Source organism: Salvelinus sp. IW2-2015, linkage group LG4q.1:29 (genome assembly GCF_002910315.2).
Source record: "Salvelinus sp. IW2-2015 linkage group LG4q.1:29, ASM291031v2, whole genome shotgun sequence".
NCBI classification, from domain to species: domain Eukaryota; kingdom Metazoa; phylum Chordata; class Actinopteri; order Salmoniformes; family Salmonidae; genus Salvelinus; species Salvelinus sp. IW2-2015.
Genome location: NC_036842.1, coordinates 52606259 through 52619390, shown reverse-complemented (window position 1 = coordinate 52619390; position 13132 = coordinate 52606259). Strand labels below are relative to the sequence as shown.

Genomic DNA, 13132 nt, shown 5'->3' with positions numbered 1-13132 from the left:
GAGAGAAAAATATTAATATCACTCCAGTAACCAGCAAAGATACTGTGAGWGAGGTCTGAATCCTGACTCAAGATGCAAGTGAGCAACACAAACGTTTACATAAATCTTGCATTAACGTCAATGGGCGATGTGTGCTATAGTCTGACCTGTGCTCGCATCCAATACAGGATTTGGCCCTGAAAGAATAAATATCCTTCAGAAAGACTGACTAATTTAAATACTTTTGCCATTCAGTCAGTTTGTGGTGAACTTGAGCATTTCCACTTTAGGGCTAAACAATGAGAGATAGATAAGCACATTACGGTCTCCAAAACACACACAATCTCTCTCTCTACCATAAATATAACTGGGATTTACAGTGGCCATGGCAAAAAACCTCCAGTGTCCCTGTGAAATGTCACTGGCCATCCTTTAGAAAGCAGTAACATGCCAGTCTGACTGACTGCGTTCTGAGTGATACCACTCTAGTCTGGACTGGTCTGGCTTGTGCCCTTCACTCGGGAAAAGGGATTCTGTTCTCTGTAAAAGCCCATCCACTGAAAACAATACACAGACCAGTGTACAGTACGCAGCTTATTTTTGAAGGCGAAATGGTGGTTAGAACATGCTGTTCTATGGTGAACAATGTGAGGGAGGACAGATATTGGGGTAGTCTGTAGACAAGTAGTATGCATGCCACCTATCAGATATGAATAGGAATTTATGAGTGGAATGAATACTCACAGTCAGGACAGCAGCGATAGGGATGGCTGCATTCATGAATACTGAGAAACAGGAGACACAGACAACATTAGATACATGACAATGTGGTTCAGATACTGTACAGACAGTTTGTTCCAGAGACTGAGAATACTTTAGACGAAGTGTCTWTCTCCAGGAACTCAGCTCAACGGAATGGCTTGAAGCGGTTGTTGTCTAGGACTAAGCTAGAGCATCAGCACTGAGAAAGGCAACGTTTTTTGTAGTTCTGTGTTTTTTGGTTCATGCAGCGCGACACATCTCCTTYGCATAGAGTTGATCAGGCTGTTGATTGTGGCCCGTGGAATGTTGTCCCACTCCTCTTCAATGGCTGTGGGAAGTTGGTGGATATTGCCGGGAACTGGAACAYGCTGTCGTACACATCGATCCAGAGCATCCCAAACAGGCTCAATGGGTGACATGTCTGGTGAGTGTGCAGGCCATGGAAGAACWGGGACATTTTCAGCTTACAGGAATTGTGTACAGATCCTTGCAACATGGGGTTGTTCATTATCATGCTGAAACATGAGATGGATGAATGACAAGACAATGGGCCTCAGGATCTCATCACGTTATCTCTGTGCATTCAAATTGTCAACGATAAAATGCAATTTTGTTCTTTGTCCGTAGCTTATGCCTGCCCATACCATAACCCCATCGCCACCATGGGGCACTCTGTTCACAACGTTGACTTCAGCAAATCGCTCGCCCACACCTGTCTCTTATACACATCTAGATGTGTATAAGAGATTCAGTTGTTTTTCCGACTTGATTTACTAGTTTTTATTCAGTTTTAGTTTGATAAAAACATTTCTATTTAGTGTTTACATTATTTAGTTTCAGTTTAGTGTTCGTGACAGAAAGTAGCCTATGCATGGGACGCTAGGAGGCATGTATGTATTGTAAGTTCTTCCCTGTTAGCTAGTGATAGCTAGTAGTCTTGGAAATCCCAGACCTAGAGCAACAGCACTACGTCTGGGGAGGACGTCAGATTCTTTTGGACATTTCTATGAAAACAAATTGTTTCAAGGCGGGTCCTCTTCAGACAGACAACTCTCCCAAAAAATCCAGAGTTTGGGTAGGGGGGCCAAGCATGAAAACTCTAACTCAAGTCCTTCTGTTCACCTGACTTAGAATTCCTCACAATCAAATGTCGACCGCATTATCTACCAAGAGAATTCTCTTCGATTATAATCACAGCTGCATATATTYCCCCCCAAGCAGACACATCGACGGCCCTGAACGAACTTTATTTGACTCTATGTAAACTGGAAACCACATATCCTGAGGCTGCATTCATTGTAGCTGGGGATTTTAACAAGGCTAATTTGAAAACAAAACTCCCTAAATTCTATCAGCATATCGATTGTGCTACCAGGGCTGGTAAAACCCTGGATCATTGTTATTCTAACTTCCGCGACGCATATAAGGCCCTCCCCCGCCCTCCTTTCGGAAAAGCTGACCACGACTCCATTTTGTTGCTTGCAGCCTATAGACAGAAACTAAATCAGGAAGCTCCCGCGCTGGTCAGGTCAGGTCTGTTCAACGCTGGTCCGACCAATCGGATTCCACGCTTCAAGATTGCTTCGATCATGTGGATTGGGATATGTTCCGTATTGCGGCGAACAACAACATTGACGAATACGCTGATTCGGTGAGCAAGTTTATTAGCAAGTGCATCAGCGATGTCGTACCAACAGCAACTATTAAAACATTTCCAAACCAGAAACTGTGGATTGATGGCAGCATTCACGCAAAACTGAAAGCGCGAACCACTGCTTTTAACCAGGGCAAGGTGACCGGAAACATGACCGAATACAAACAGTGTAGCTATTCCCTCCGCAAGGCAATCAAACAAGCTAAGCGTCAGTATAGAGACAAAGTAGAGTCGCAATCCAACGGCTCAGACGCAAGAGGTATGTGGCAGGGTCTACAGTCAATCATGGATTACAAAAAGAAAACCAGCCCCGTCGCGGACYAGGATGTCTTGCTCCCAGACAGACTAAACAACTTCTTTGCTCGCTTTGAGGACAATACAGTGCCACTGACACGGCCTGCTACCAAAACCTGTGGACTCTCCTTCACTTGCACACGACATGATAAACATTTAAACGTTGTAACCCTCGCAAGGCTGCAGGCCCAGACAGATCCCCACCGCGTCCTCAGAGCATAAGCAGACAGCTGGCTGGTGTGTTTACGGACATATTCAATCAATCCTTATCCCAGGCTGCTGTTCCACATGCTTAGCATTGTTCCTGTTCCCAAGAAGCTAAGGTAACTGAGCTAAAAAGACTACCGCCCCGTAGCACTCACTTCCGTCATCATGAAGTGCTTTGAGAGACTAGTCAAGGACCATATCACCTCCACCCTACCTGACACCCTAGACCCACTCCAATTTGCTTACCGCCAAATAGGCCACAGACGAGCAATCGCAACACACACTGCCCTAACCCATCTGGACAAGAGGAATACCTATTTGAGAATGCTGTTCATTGACTACAGCCAGCATTAACACCATAGTACCCTCCAAACTCATCATAAGCTGAGACCCTGGGTCTCGACCTCGCCCCGTTGCAACTGGACTGGACTTCCTGACGGGCCGCTCCCAGGTGGTGAGGGTAGGTAACAACATCTCCACCCCGCTGAATCCTCAACACTGGGCCCCACAAGGGCGTTCTGAGCCCTCTCCTGTACTCCCTGTCACCCACGACTGCGTGGCCATGCACCCTCCAACTCAATCATCAAGTTTGCAGACGACACTACAGTTGTAGGCTTGATTACCAACAAATGAGACGGCCTACAGGGAGGAGGTGAGGCCCTCGGAGTGTGGTGTCAGGAAAATAACCTCACACTCAATGTCAACAAAACAATGGAGATGATCGTAGACTTCAGGAAAACAGCAGAGGGAGCACCCCCCTATCACATCGACGGACAGTAGTGGAGAGGGTAGTATGTTTTAAGTTCCTCGGCGTACACATCACGCAAATATTGTCCACCCTGGACAGACATCTCAAACTCGGATTCAAAAACCAAAGTTGCAGCCAAAACCGTTGCCGTCGGTTAGTGAAGTAGATGAGGTTTTGCAAATCTTTCAACAAAAATTTGCTTAGGGAAACATTTGTTGGCATGTGCCTGATGAACCATTTATGCAGGGAGTTGGTAAAATTTGAGCCCTCCTTTGTATCGGTGATCGTACCAGTGAATGCGTAATATTGCAGTGATTTACTGTTTTGCGGTGATGGATATATGCCAGGAATTGTTATTTGCAAAATAATTTGCCGATTGACAGAATTTTAAATTGTTAAACGAGATTTCTAACATTTTACATATGATTAAAGACGAGTGGCAGAGTTGAGAGGGTAACATTTTTGTGTAGGCCATTTCCTCTCCAATGAGTGAATCAGCCTACGACTTCCACAGGGCATTGAAAACGAAAACAATATTTGTACTTCATGCTAAAATCCATCACCTATTTGGTGTTGTTTAGTTGGGGAAGAAGGGTAAAGTAAAGGCAAAGTGAGCTACAGATGTGGATTGTAGAGAGTAAGGTAACCTACTAGATGTGGATGGTTAGAGGAGTAAGGTAACCTACTGAGTGGGATGTGTAAGAGAGGTAAGATAAACCTACTAGATGTGGATTGTTAGAGGAGGTAAGGTAACCTACTAGATGGATGTGTAGAGGGAGGTAAGGTAACCTACTAGATGTGGCATGTGTAAGGAGGTAAGGTAAACCTACTAGATGTGGAGTGTTAGAGGAAGTAATGTAAACCCTACTAGATGTGGAGTTAGAGGAGTTAAAACCACTAGATGATGTTAGAGAGTAATAACCTACTAATGTGCGATGTGTGAGAGTGAGTAATGTAACCTACAATGTGATGTGTAGAAGGGACTTGTAGAAACCTACTAGAGGGATGTGTAGAGGGAGGTAAGTAACCTACTAGAGTGAGTGTAGAGGAGTATGTAACCTACGTAAATGTGGAGTGTAGAGGAGTAAGTAACCTACTAATTGATGTGTAGAGGGAGTAAGTAACCTACTAATTGGATGTGCTAGAGGGATGTAAGTAACCTACAAGATGTAGATGTGAGAGGGAGGTAAGGTAACCTACTAAAGATGTGATGGTAGACGGAGTAAGGTAACCTACAGATTGGATGGTCAGAGGAGGCTAAGTAACCTACTAATTGATGTTAGAGGAGGTAAAGTAACCTCCCATACTAGAGGAGTGTATGAGAGTAAGTAACCTACTAATGTGGATTGTAGGAGGAGGTAAGAACCTACTAGATGTGCATGTGTAGAGGAATGTAAGGTAACCTACTAGATGTGATGTTTAGAAGTAAAGGTAACCTACTAGATGTGGATTGTAGAGAGTAAGTAACCTACTAATGGATGGTAAGGAGGTAGGTAACCTACTAGATGGATGGTAGAGATTTAGGTAACCTACTAGATGGGATGTTTAGAGGAGGTTAATAAACCTACTAGATGTGTATGTTAGAGGAGGTAAGGTAACCTACCTAGATGTGATTGTAGAGAGAGTAAGAATCTACTAGATTGGAGTGTAGAGGGAGTAATGGTAGACCAATATGATGTGTAGGGATGGTAAGAACCACTAATATGGATGAGAGGAGTAAGGTAAACTACTAAGTGGATGTGTAGAGGGAGTAAGTAACCTACTAGATGATGTAGAGGGATGTAAGTAATCCACTAGATGTGGGATTGTAGAGGAGTAAGTAACCTACTAGATGGGATGTGTAAGGAGTAAGTAACCTACTAATTATAACGCACGGTAGAGGGAAGAAAGGTAACCACTAGATGGAGTGAGAGAGGTAAGGTAACCTACTAAGGAGTGGATGTGTTAGAAGGAGGTAAGTCTAACCTACTATATGTGGAGTGTAGAGGACCGGTAAGGTAACCTACAGAGAGATGTGTAAGGAGAAGTAACATAGATGGATGTTAGAGGAGGTAAGTAACCTACCTAGATTGAGGTAGAGTAGTAAGTAACCACTATATATGGATGTATAGAGAGGGTAAGGTAACCTACTAGATATGGATGTATAGAGCGAGTAAGTAACCTACTATATATGCCTAAGGAGGTCAGGTAACCATGAATGATGTGAGAGGAGTAAGGTAACCTACTAGATGTGGATGTTTGTAGAGGGAGTTAAGGTAACCTACTGGATGGATTGCTAGAGGGAGGTAAGTTAACCCTAACTAGATATGATTTGGAGAGGAGTAAAGTTTACACCTACTGATGTGGAGTGTTAGAGGAGTTAAGTTAACCTACTAGATTGGATGTGTAGAGGGAGGTAGTAACCTACTAGATGTGGATGGTGTAGAGGACGGAAGGTAACCTACTAATATGGATGTTAGAGGGCGAAGGCGCAGCTGTGAGCTCCTTGTCCCTGTCCCTCCCACGTGACAAAATATGTGTTCCCAGGCGTACCAGTTCCAGTAGCTTGATGCCCCGCAGCAGCTCATTAGTCTTCTTCAACCGCTCACYGGAGTACTCCTTTAGGATGATACAGACACATCTGAATGACTGGAATATTTCTATACCAAAATACACGCAAACATCTGCATTGCTTGCTGTTTTAGTCTGGGTTTCTGTATAAGCACTTTGTGACATCTGCTAAATAMATGTGATTGRTTGATTGATTGACTGSCGTACACTTGTACAGTATCACAACACAGACAAACATAGTCCTACACCATAGTACACACAAGTATGTCAGAACAATATAATTGCCATGAAAGATACAGTATTTAATCTCAGACAATTAAGCCAGTGAGATACACACTGTATTACAGTAGCATGGTATTATAGAAATGAGCAGTGTATTTGGAGAAAAAGGCAGACAAAGCAGAAAGACATGTTACGTGATTAATGAAGAGATTATGGTTGAAAAATACTATTTTTCCTTAACAATCCATTTGGTTATTATCAATAAGATAAAGGTTATCCAGGGTTCTGAGGGTGTGTGTGTGTGTGTGTGTGTGTGTGTGTGTGTGTGTGTGTGTGTGTGTACTGTAAAAGGACCCCACACCATAATTTATAAGTATCATGACATGATCAAATCAAAACATACCCAGACTGTTTGCCAAGATGTGAAAACGTGTTATAACATCAACCTTGGGGTGGCAGGTAGCCTAGTGGTTAGAGCGTTGGACTAGTAACCGGAAGGTTGCAAGATCGAATCCCCGAGCTGACAAGGTAAAAATCTGTCGTYCTGCCCCTGAACAAGGCAGTTAACCCACTGTTCCTAGGCCGTCATTGAAAATAAGAATTTGTTCTCAACTGACTTGCCTAGTTAAATAAAGGTAAAATATTTTTTTTTAAATAAAAAACATATTACCATGTAATTACATAGTAATACCCACATAACTACTATGTTGTTATTACTGTGTAGTTACAAAGTAATCGGAGCAACTTAATGTAAATACTGCCCATCTGGCCATGACTGAAAATCGCTTTGGATAAAAGTACCTTTGACAGTGATTACAACATCAAGTCTACTTTGGTGGGAGGACCAATTTAATCCATTCTAGAATAAAGCTGTAAAGTAACAAAATATGGAAAAAGTCAAGGGATCTGAATACTTTCCTGAAGGCACTGTATTACTCACCAGGGTGCTCTTCTGTGCTTGGGACAGCTTGGTGGCCACAAAGTACTGGACAGGGGCCAGTACAGCAATGACTGTGGCCCCAATCAAAGCACTGATCCCCAGGAGGTAGTAGAGCAGAATAACCCCCACAATGATCTGGAGAATACAATACAGAATGTTGTTTGGGCATGTTCAACCTTGGGAAATGTTGAGATCGGGGAAAATATTAGATTGCACATCTGATTGGACATGCAAATTAGTGGAACATGAGCGAATCGCACCTTCTCTCTCCCTGACTCTCACACACAAACACAATATGCCATTAACACAGAGAGAGAGAGAGAGAGAGAGAGAGAGAGAGACAGAGAGACAGAGAGACAGAGAGACAGAGAGACAGAGAGACAGAGAGACAGAGAGAGGAAACTGTCCATGTCCGAATATCCATACTAGCATACTTTCAACGATTTTACTGAGTCACTGTCCATATAAGGGAATCAGTCAAATTAAATRAATTCATTAGGCCCTAATTTATGGATTTCACATGACTGGGAATACAGATATGCATCTGTTGGTCACAGATACTTTAAAAAACTGTCAGAAAAAAACATCAGAAAACCAGTCAGTATCTGGTGACCACCATTTGCCTCATGCAGCGCGTCATCTCCTTTGCATAGAGTTGATAAGGCTGTTGATTGTGGCCTGTGGAATGTTGTCCCACTCCTCTTCAATGGCTGTGCGACCTTGCTGCAAATTGACGGGAAATGGAACACTGTCGTACACGTCGATCCAGAGCAYCCCAAATATGCTCTCTTGCATTTTATCAATGGCAATTTGAATGCACATTGTGTTCCTTGTCCTTAGCTTATGCCTGGCCATTCCATAACCCCACCACCACCACCATGTTCACCCTCCATTTGGCAAATCTGACTGTATTTCATAATCCTCCCGTTTCCTGCTTACAAGCTAAAACTAAAGCAGGAAGTACCAGTGACTCGTTCAATATGGAAGTGGTCAGATGACACGGATACTACAGTATGCTACAGAACTGTTTTGCTAGCACAGACTGGAATATGTTCCATGATTCATCCAAAGGCATTGAGGACTTATACCAACTCAGTCACCGGCTTCATCAACTAGTGCATCGGCAACGTCGTCCCCACAGTGACCGTACGTACATATCTCAACCAGAAGCCATGGATTACAGGCAACATCCGCACCGAGCTAAAGGTTAGAGCTGCTGCTTTCAATGAGTAGGACACTAATCCGCACGCTTATAAGGAATCGCGCTATGCCCTCAGACGAACCGTCAATACAGGACTAAGATTGAATCCTAGTACACCAGCTCTGATGCTCGTCGGATGTGGCAGGGATTGCAAATTATTACGGACTACAAAGGGAAACCCAGCCGCGATCTGCCCAGTGACGCGAGCCTACCAGACGAGCTAAATGCCTTTTATGCTGGCTTCGAGGCATGAACACTTAAGCATGCATGAGAGCACAAGCTGTTTCGGGCGACTGTGTGATCATGCTCGCCGTAGCCAATGTGAGCAAGACCTTTAAACAGGTCAACATTCACAAAGTCACTGGGCCAGATGGATTACCAGGGTGTGTACTCAGAGCATGCGTGGACCAACTGGCAAGTGTCTTCACTGAMATTTTCAACACCATAGTGCCCACAAAGCTCATTACTAAGCTAAGGACCGTGGGACCTAACACCTCCCTCTGCAACTGGATCCTGGAATTCCTGATGGGCTGCCCCCAGGTGGTAAGGGTAGGCAACAACACATCTGCCACGCTAATCTCAACACCGGGGCCCCTCAGGGGTGCGTGCTTAGTCCCCTTCTGTACTCCCCGTTCACCCACGACTGCGTGGCCAAACATGACTCCAACACCAWCATTAAGTGTGCTGACGACACAACGGTGGTAGGCCTGATCACTGTTAACGATGAGACAGCCTATAGGGAGGAGGTCAGAGACCTGGCAGTGTGGTGCCAGGACAACCTCCCCTTCAATGCGAGCAAGACAAAGGAGATGATCGTGGACTACATGAAAAGGAGGGCCTAACAGGCCCCCATTAACATCGACAGGGCTGTAATGGAGCGGGTCGAGAGTTTCAATTTCCTTGGTGTCCACATCACCAACAAACTATCATGGTCCAAACACACCAAGACAGTCGTGAAGAGGTGCTACAGTGGTGCTACAGAGGGTAGTGCGTACGGCCCAATACACCACTGGGGCCAAGCTTCCTGTCATCCAGGACCTGTATACTTGGCGGTGTCAGAGGAAGACCGGAAAAAAAYTCTAAGACTCCAGTCACCCAAGTCATAGACTGTTCTCTCTGCTACCGCACGGCAAGCGGTACCGGACCGCCAAGTCTAGGTCCAAAAGGCTCCTTTACAACTTCTACCCCCAAGCCATAAGACTCCTGAACAGCTAATCAAATGTCTACCTGGACTTTTTACCATTGACAACCCACCCCCCCGCCCCTTTGTTCCTTGTACCTGCTTCCTACCTCGCTGTTTATTATCTATGCATAGTCACTTTACCCTACTTACATTGGCTCGGTACCTTGTTATTGTTATGTAATTTTATTGTGTTACTTTTCATTTCATTTTTTACTTTAGTTTATTTAGTAAATATTTTCTGAACTCTATTTCTTGAACTGCATTGTGGGTTAAATGCTTGTAAATATGCATTTCACTGTAAGGTCCACACCTGTGAAATTTGATTTGTTCACAAAGTTGACATCAGCAAACTGCTCACCCATACGATGCCATACCATCTGCCTGGTACAGTTGAAACCGGGATTCATCCGTGAAGAGCCATCGAAGGTGAGCATTTGCCCATGAAGTCGGTTACGACACCAAAACAACGCAGATGAGCTTCCCTTAGACGGTTTCTGACAGTTTGTGCAGAAATTCTTTGATTGTGCAACCCACAGTTTCATCAGTTGTCCGGGTGGCTGGTCTAAGATGATCCTGCAGGTGAATAAGCCGAATGTGGAGGTCCTGGGCTTGTGTGGTTACACGTGACCTGTGGTTTGTGAGGTCGGTCGAACGTACTGCCAAATTCTCTAAAACGATTTTGGAGGCGGCTTATGGTAGAGAAATTAACATTCAATTCTCTGGCAACAGCCTGGTGGAGTCCGCATGTTCAGCTCAGCACGTCTGCATTCGCCAATCGCCTTGCCTGTTCTCATAAACTTGAGACATCTGTAGCATTGCGTTGTGTAACATAACTGCACATTTTAGAGTGGCCTTTAGTTGTCCCCAGCACAAAGTGCACCTGTGTAATGATCATGCTGTTTAATCAGCTTCTTGATATGCCACACCTGTCAGGTGGATGTATTATCTTGGCAAAGGAGAAATGCTCACTAACAGGGATGTAAACAAATTTGTGCACAAAATTTGAGCCAAATAAGCTTTTTGTGCATATGGACAATTTCTGGGATCTTTTATTTCAGCTCATGAAACATGGGACCAACACTTTACATGTTGCGTTTATACACCTTCCTTCCATTTCCATGTATAGATTTAGAGATGGGATATGAGAGATCATCACTGCTTAACATTAATAATACATGCCATGGAACATAAACCTGAAGATCACACTGTTCTGTTATAATATACAGTATGCCATACATTTATTTCAAATCCATAGGGTTTCTCCTGCTGTGCTTCTTTTCTGCCCGTCTGTCTTTTCTACCCTTGTGACTCATATTCTGCCTTTGATAAAGTGGATTAGACTAGTAGTGATGGAAAACGGTCATTTATACTGTRATTTTGGATATTATCAACAGTAAAATACTGTGAAACATTTTACTGCAGCATACTGTAAATTATGGTACATTGTGGGAAGATTTGTGGGCGGGGGAAATAATTGATATATTTCGAATGGTTCTGCAAGTCCATCCGACAGAATTTCAGTACCGTACCGTATTTTTWGAGTTCCAAAAACCTTTTGACCACACTGTAAAAATAATCCTGGCAGGATTCTGCTGTCAATTATGTTCTATAGGCCCACAGAATGCCTTCTCTGTAGCATATTTTGGCCCACATTTGATCTCTTCATGTTGGCCATCTTCTCATTATCTGTTTTCTATCTAAAAACAATTATCATGTGCTTTCACCCATGTAATTAGCTGTTAGGGGTTCAAAGGTTAGGGGGGGTGGGATGACCTGAAATATTCAGCTTTTACAAAATGTTATGCTGTTTTCAAATGAAATACAATACCTTCCTCTTGTTATAGCTTTTAGAAAAATACAGTATATTATTGTAAACTTTACAGTAATGTACTGTTAAACTAAAGTTTCTTTGGAATTTACGGAAACATACTGTACTTGATTTACAGTAACTTACAGGTAACTGGCTGCCGGTAAGTTACTGTAAAAACAACACATTTGATTTTGTTTTACAGTGCATTAGTGGGTGCATGGTATTGTTGTTGCTGGCTCCTTAACATCATTTGAGGAGTGCCTTGTAAGAGGCTATTATTTGTTCTACTTGTTAGTGATAGTGCTGTACGAATTGAGATGGTATGTTATTTAAAGTGATATAATTTATTGTTGATATGCCGTAATGTGTACCTAGCAAACAACCTGCTTGCACTAATCCCGTTTAATTACAGTAAAATACAGTGAAATTCAAAACCCGTTAGTGAGAGTGCTGTACCAATTGAACTGGCCCATTTACTTTTTAAAGTACAATACAGTCAATTCTACAGTATTGTACTCTGTGTCATTACGCAGTACTTGCTTTGATACTGTATTTAGATTACAGTAGGTGTATTGCAATTTGAAATATAGTAACTTATTTGCCCCTTTACTGTCAAATKTACAGCAATTCCTTTACAGTATACTGTAGACTAGAACCAAACAGAATATACCCAGATAGAATATAATTAAATACAGCTGAATAGAACCTAAACAAGTAGAGTAGAACAGAATAGTGTTACCTGGACTGGCATGGCCCACAGGTTGGGACAGAGGAAGAAGAACCACATGAGCTGGTTGGTATCTATGGCTACCAGGTTGCAGATCTGTCCCACTGTCAGTTCTCCCATGGACATGTTAGAGGTGCACAGCCGCATGATCTTATTGTAGATCTTAGTCTGGAAGGAGAAGTCAGTCAGACACATCATAGGGAAACAGAKCAAGGAATGCTCCACCCTCCGAAACCTGTAATATAGTATAGTTACCAGAGGACCTTGCCTTACTATAACTCACCTAACATGTGATGTAGTTTGGCTACTCTCATTCTTAGTCCCCCCCCCCCTGCTATACATGTATAATAATGGCAACATAATGCCAAAATAAAAGGAAACACTTGAGTCAATTATTTTTTGTATTTGTCTTGAACTTTTATTTAACTAGGCAAGTCAGTTAAGAACAAATTCTTATTTACAACGATGGTCTACCCTAAATGTGGGATAATAACAGGTGCTTCCAAACAGGTGTGGTTCCTGAGTGAATTAACATCTCATCATGCTTAKGGCCATGTATAAAAATGCCCAATTGCCCATTATTTTGGCTACCATGGCTAGAAGAGATTTCAGTGACTTTGAAAGAGGGGACTCGAAGGAGCATAGGGTGTTTAATAAAGTCTGTGTGTCAGTCAGTCAGTCACCAGATCTCAACCCAATTGAACACTTATGGGAGATTCTGGAATGGCGCCTGAGACTGCGTTATCCACCACCATCAACAACACGTCCAATTATGGAATTTCTCGTGGAAGAATGGCGTCGCATCCCTCCAGACCCTGCCAAGGCGCATTGAAGCTGTTCTGRYRGCTCGTGGTG

At 43.2% G+C, this 13132-nt stretch overlaps 1 protein-coding gene across 1 annotated transcript in view; it reads right to left on the bottom strand.

The window, feature by feature from the left end:
- Positions 1-13132, bottom strand: part of LOC111962152 (ATP-binding cassette sub-family C member 8-like) — a 141341-nt gene that overhangs the window by 72868 nt on the left and 55341 nt on the right. The window contains 6 exon segments of the mRNA XM_070442952.1: positions 724-764; positions 5775-5805; positions 6089-6175; positions 6177-6242; positions 7357-7491; positions 12290-12445. Coding sequence (XP_070299053.1) covers positions 724-764; positions 5775-5805; positions 6089-6175; positions 6177-6242; positions 7357-7491; positions 12290-12445 — 516 coding nt within the window.